At 42.1% G+C, this 6,711-nt stretch overlaps 1 protein-coding gene across 1 annotated transcript in view; it reads right to left on the bottom strand.

Annotated features, from left to right (window-relative positions):
• THADA (THADA armadillo repeat containing) overlaps positions 1-6,711 on the bottom strand; it is a 621,172-nt gene that overhangs the window by 95,453 nt on the left and 519,008 nt on the right. Inside the window, exons 31-33 of the mRNA XM_042781470.1 lie at positions 2,543-2,922; positions 1,818-1,936; positions 1,234-1,298 (exon numbers count right to left, since the gene is read on the bottom strand). Coding sequence (XP_042637404.1) covers positions 1,234-1,298; positions 1,818-1,936; positions 2,543-2,922 — 564 coding nt within the window. The remainder of the gene's footprint in view (positions 1-1,233; positions 1,299-1,817; positions 1,937-2,542; positions 2,923-6,711) is intronic.

Genomic DNA, 6,711 nt, shown 5'->3' on the forward strand with positions numbered 1-6,711 from the left:
ATGCTTGGTAGGGTGGAGGGTCGACGAAAGAGGGGGAGGCCTTCAGGGAGATGGATTGATACAGTGGCTGCGATGATGGGCTCGAGTATAGCATGGATTGTGGGGTTGGCGCGGGATCAGGCAGTGTTTCGTTCTGCTGTGCATGGGGTCGCTATGAGTTGGAAACGACTCGACTGCACTTAACAACAACAACAACAGCTTTTAATCTGTTCAGCCTCATGTTTAATCTCTGAACTTAATTGTCTCCTCTATGAAGTCTTCCTCAGTTCCCTCAAACACTCCACTCCTTCCCTGGGTCCCCATGGCCTATGTAAACTTCCCTACTAGAGCATTTAATGTAATTATCTGTCTAGTACCAGTACCAGTTGCCACTGAGTCATTACCAACTCATGGTGATCCCATGTGTGTCAGGGTAGAACTGTGCTTCATAGGGTTTTCAGTGGCTGTTTTTCAGAAGTAGACCATTACGTCTTTCTTCTGAGGTGTCTCTAGGTGGACTCAAATCTCCAACCTTTCAGTTAGCAACTGAGTTCATTAACCATTGGCATTACCCAGGGAGTCCTAATTATCTTTTATCTCAATAGACTGTACCTCCAATTTTTATTCAAATTTGCATCTCCAATTATTTAGTTCAGGTTTATAGTTAGGGCTCAGGAGCAGCAATGTTATGCCACCCACCATAAGTGTTACCACAACATAATTAAGACCTTCATTTACTTTTACTGTGGTATCGACAGCTTTATACTTGTAATGAATAATTCTGTGATTGTAGTATCTTTCTTGTACGCCCTTAAGTAGCATCTTCCTAGTTTCTGTTTATGTTAGTTCTACCTCTCTCCAAAGCACATGTAAAACAGGTGGGCCACATCTGGGCCTCCATCTAGAGCTAGCTGGGCCCTGCTCTGGGGGAAGAGTTAATTTAAGCCTTTGTGATACCTTGTCATACTATTATACTTAGCTCGCTACATTTCAGTCCTAAATATTCTTAGAATTGACTTACTATTTCCTTTTTAAATAAATAATCTAACTCAAAAAACGGGGAAAAAACAAGGGAATTGGGCATATGTGTGTTGGCTGGGAAGAGGCTGTGTTACCCTCATGGGTATAGAGGCTAAACATACTTGTCATTGTGATTCTGCTGCCTGGGACAGTTCACTTTTACTGATCCCATCCAAGTAAATAAGAGCACAAAAAACAGATTCTAGGACAGGCACAGAGTCAGCCTTACCTCACGTGTCTGCATGTGGTGGGCAATCACTTTGGAGGCAAGTCTCAGAGCTATGCTTTGAATTTCAGACCTAGAAAATGTAAGCCAAGAAATAAAATCAAACACTTTTTATACACGCATTGTTTTTGCTGACAGTCTGTCAACTATGCACATGTGAATGCTGGGAATCTCCACTACCTGGCTATTTAAACATCTTAAGAAGCAATAACCTTTTGGATATTTAATGTGAAACTCAGACATCACTGTATTGCTTATACTTGTTGCTGTTGTTGTTATGTGCCATCGAGTCAGCCCCAACTCATAGGGACCCCTCCTTGGGTTCCTGAGGCGGTATCACTACAGAAGTAGATTGCACAACCTTCCTTCTGAGAAGTGGTTGGAGGGTTTGAACCATCAGCATTCTGGTTAGTAGTCAAGTGCCTTAGGCACTACATCACCAGAGCTCCTTGCTTATGCTTAGAACATAGCTCTTAGGTTGAAGGTCTGAGAGAATAAATGGCCTGTGTTCTTAGGCCAGGACTATGATGACATAACTGACTGACAGGACCATGCATTGCACAAAGTTACACAGGGCGCGTCAGAGACAAACCTTTCAGTGGAAGCAATATCCATGGTCCATATCAAGAACTCCTCTGGGGTTAGATGGACACAGTATTCTGTCTGGGGAAGCCACTTACTGGGGTCCATGCAATAAAGAATTTTCAGTAGCTGTGTGTAGAAAGAAAGCCAAATTCATGAAAAAATAAAATACTCAGGAAAATGTCTCCAGATGCTAAATAACAATCACTTGCACTGGTAATAGGATCCATCTTTCAAAAGGCTTCTACTGACTCATTTCCCCTAAATACCTTTGGGAGACTGAGGCAGGTGAAACTATGCTGAACCCAAGGGCTCCATGTGACCTGGCCTTGAAATCTACATGCCTAAATTTCTAGGTTAGTACCCTTTCCTTTTACCCTGAGTTCTAAGTGGCCATCTGTTCCCAAATAGCCATGTCAGCACAGACTACCCTCTGACACACTCTACAGCCAATTTTCAATTTGTTTCCTAAACATACCAGAGTGGCTTACTCTGCCTTTAGTTAATCTCTGACATCAATACCATTATTATCAAAAGCTTTTCTTAGTGCCTTTCTGTCCATGAATCTATGCCAAACACCATACAAAGAGAGTCCTTTGCCCTTTGGATGGTGAATCTACTTCCTATGGCCCGTGGAGAACCCAAACTCAATCCTGCCTTCATAATCTTATTCCAGTGGGCTTGCCAAAGAGTACGGGATATGGAAGGGAATGGTCAGTACACCAGAGACTTTACCTTGCAGAAGCATTCTGGGTGCTTTTCCTTCATAGCCAATACCAAGAACTTCTCTTCCATATTGTGCAGTAAGGGTGGTAGTTCTTTCTCTGCTAACCCAGAGCTTGTTGCTGAGAACTTTTCTAACAGGGCTTCCAGTGTCAGTGAGCGCACTTCAGGGAAGGCAGACTCTAACAGTTGAGAGAAGGAGATGGGGACATTCCTTGTCTGCTCTCCAGCCTTGGCCGTCACTGCCCACACAACTGCTATGGCAAGTTTGGTGAGGCTCTGGAGGTACTGGGGCAGGCCTGGCACCGTGAAGGTATAGGGGAACCCTCTTATCAATTCTGATCCTGTGATGATTGCGCTAACTTCATTCCAGAAGCCAAGGCTCTCCAGGACTAAAAAGCAAAGGGAAAAAGGTATTCACTTTATTCAACTTTCCAGAAAAGAACATGGGAGAACACACTGGGTGAGACTATCAGAAGTTTTTCTCAAGTAGATTTCAAATGGGTGATGTAATAAATGATTGGCCAACTAAGGTTCAGACTTCTGGCCCAGAAGCAATTCCTATTTGGGTAATTAAAAACAGTTTCTTTAGGGGGACAAAAGCATTACAGTTTGAAAATGTGCTCTTGGCCACCCCCCCTCACCCAACCACCACCATATTCAATAAATATGAACTTAGTGACATCTTTTTTTTTTAATTGTGATTTGGGTAAAAGTTTACAGAGCAAATTTATTTCCCATACAGCAGTACACACACATTTTGTTTTATGACATGGACTGCAATTTCCCACAATGTTAACAGCTCTCTTCCCACTTCCTCTCCATAGTTCTTCCTTCTGTCCTTCCCTCCCATCCACTCCCACCCCGTCCTCCTGAACTGTCTCCCTGTGCAAACACTGCCCTTCTGTTCTCCCATGATTGACTGCTCCAAGAAGTGTATCTACCTGATGTACATGCTCACCCCATATACCTGTCTATTGTTTGGCTGGAAGTCACAGGAGTGAGTTCAGTTCCAGACCTGAAGGGTAACTAGAGGCCATAGTCTCAGGGGTCTCACCAGACTCTATGAGACCAGGAAACCTGGTCTTTTTCTTTTCTTTTTTTAATGAATTTGAGTTTTGTTCCACATTGTTCTCCCGCTCTATCCAGGATCTCCTGCACTGATTCTCCTCTGAGTGGTTGACAGTGGTAGCTAGGCACCATCTAGTTCTTCTGGCCTAATGGTCACATAGGCTGAGGTCTACTAGTCCCTTCAACAACTGTTTCCATGTGTCTTTGGTTTTCTTCATTCTTCTTTGCTCTGGACAAGGAGAGACCCACCATTGCACCTACAGCTGCTTGCAAGCTTTTAAGACTTCAGTTGCTACTCACCAAAGTAGGGTGTAGAACAATGTTTTTGTGTAGAGCGTTATGCCAACTGGGCTTAATGTCCCCTGTGACCATGGTCCAGAGCCCAAGGTCCAACTACTCACTTCCTCAGGGTAGTTGTCTGTGGCCAAGACCACCACAACCTTGTCCCTTGTCAGCTCTACTATACACCTGGATATTCTTACAGCACACAAAAATATGCTTGTAGAACCACAACCTTGTCCCTTGTCAGCTCTACTATACAATTGGACATTCTTACAGCACACACAAATATGCTTGTAGAAACATCTGTCAACCCTATGCATAGTCATGGGCACACCACCCCCTGCCTACACATACCTGATCATTCAGACTGTCCACACATCTGTTCACATGTAGATCAATTCTTGCCATCACTGACAACGCAGTACTGTACATGCAAAAGGGTTCATCTTTGCTGTCTGTACCTCCTGTGTACCTCTCTCTGTCTTCCTCAATGCCACCATGATGATCACTCACTTTTGGTACACTGCCCTTCCTTTCATCCAAATCAACACTTGTCTTTATCTATCTAGCAATGTTTCCTCCCCTCCCATTCCTGGTAACCAACAAAGAAAGTTTCCTTCCATGTAGAAACTTTTCCTTGACTTTTTACAATAATGAACTAATATAATATTTGTCTTTCTGTGATTGACTTAGTTCACTCAGAATAATGTCCTTCAAGTTCATCCACATTATGAGGTGCTTTGCAGATTCTACATTATTATTTAGTGTTGTATAGTATTCCGTTGGATGTATTTACTATTATTTGGTTATCCATTCTTCTGTTGATGGCCACTTAGGTTGTTTCCATTTCTTTGCTATTGTGAATAGTGCTGCAATGAATGTGGGTGTGCATGTATCTATTCTTGTCCTTGCTCTCACTCCTTTAGGATATATATCTATTAAGGGGATTGCTGGATCAAATGCTATTTCTAATTCTAACCTTTTAAGGCATTGCCATATTGATTCTACAGTGGTTGTAGCATTTTACAGTTCTACCAGCTATGTATGAGAGTCCCAATCTCTCCACATTCTCACAAGCATATGTTATTTTCTGTCTTGTTGAACTTTGCTATTAGTGCTGGGGTGAGATGGTATCTCACTGTTGTTTTGATTTGCATCTCTCTAATGGCTAACAATTGTGAACATTTTTTCATGTGTTTCTTGGCCACCTGAATATCTTTGATGAAGCATATACTCATGTCTTCTGCCCATTTTTAAATTGGATTGTTTGTCTTTTTGTTGTTGAGGTGTTGGAGTTTTCCATAAATGTTAGAGGTAAGTTCCTTGCCAGGTTTGTCATTGCTGAATATTTTTCCCAATCTGTAGGTTCTCTTTTTATTCTTTTGGAGAAGTTTTTGAAGCACAAAATATTTTAATTATTAGAAGGTCCCAATCATCTAGTATATCTTCTACTAGTATATACAACAACAACAACATAGATATATCTGGGAGCTCTGTTGGCATAGTGCATAAGGCACTTGATCGCTAACCAGAAAGCTGGCAGTTCAAACCCACCAGCTACTCCTTAGAAGGAAGGTTGGGCAATCTACTTCCGTAGTGATACTGCCTCAGAAACCCCTGGAGGGGTCACTATGAGTTGGGTCTGACTTGATGCCACATAACAACAACAACAACAACAGTATATCTTTATGATGATATACTGATTTTGGGTGATGCTTGATAGTCTATTTATGCAATAAAGTAGTGCCCCAAAATTTGCCCCTACTTTCTCCTTGAGGAACTTTATAGTTTTATGTTTCACATTTAAGTCTTTGATCCATCTGGAGTTAGTTTTTGTGTATGGTGTGAGGTACAGATCTCATTTCACTTTTCTGCAACTGGATATCCACTTTTGCCAGCACCATTTGTTGAAGAGAGTACCTCTTCCCTACTTAATGGATTTTGGCCCTTTGTCAAAGATCAGCTGACTAGACTTCCGGTAAGATGGCAGAACAGAGAGAAAGACTACACAGACCCTCTTCAACAAAGAAAAGGGGAATCAATTAACACAGACATAGAAGATAATCCTGGACCCCTGATCCTTGAAGGGAAGGATATAGAAGTGGACTAAACCCCAACTACTAGAAGAATTTGCATGAAAATGCCCAAAAACAAGACATATGGAGCTGTGGTCTGGCAGCGATCTTGAGCAAGCCTGATGACATGGCACAGACAGCTTGGAGAGTGCAGAGTGGTGGGAGGACCTAAGAATTAACTAAAAAATCATCCCTGCTAGACAGGGACTGCACAGAGGACTGCTCTGGTGGCTGGGGAATAAAACGCGAAGCACCAGCGAAGACATCCACACCTCCTGCAACTTCACTTACTGACCAAGAGCCACCACCTCCTTTTCCATCAACGGGCCAATGATATAAAACCACCAAGAAGAGCCTGAATCACCCTTGGCTGCTCTTCACAAACAGTTAACAGAGATCTTAATACAACAACGCCACGATGTCTCAGAGACAACAGATCATCACAGTCCACACAAAGAAGCAAGATAAAGCAGGAGAAACAAGGGAACAGGATACAGATCCAGAACACATCCCTGAGGAAGAAGCAGCATTGGAACTCTCTGATAAGGAATTCAAAAGAATGATATTAAGGCATCTTCAAAGGATTGAGAGAAAGACCAAGAAAAACACAGACAGAACCCTAGAAGAATTTTGGAAGAAAATACAAGAAAAAAATAACAAAATAAATGAAAAATTAGAAATGATACTAAATCTACAGACAGAAATCCAGAAGATTCACACTAAATTGTCAGAAACAGATAACACATTGGAAGG

This window comes from Orycteropus afer, unplaced genomic scaffold (assembly GCF_000298275.1).
Source record: "Orycteropus afer afer isolate SDZICR_OR568_19922 unplaced genomic scaffold, OryAfe1.0 scaffold00124, whole genome shotgun sequence".
Classification (NCBI taxonomy): Eukaryota; Metazoa; Chordata; class Mammalia; order Tubulidentata; family Orycteropodidae; genus Orycteropus; species Orycteropus afer.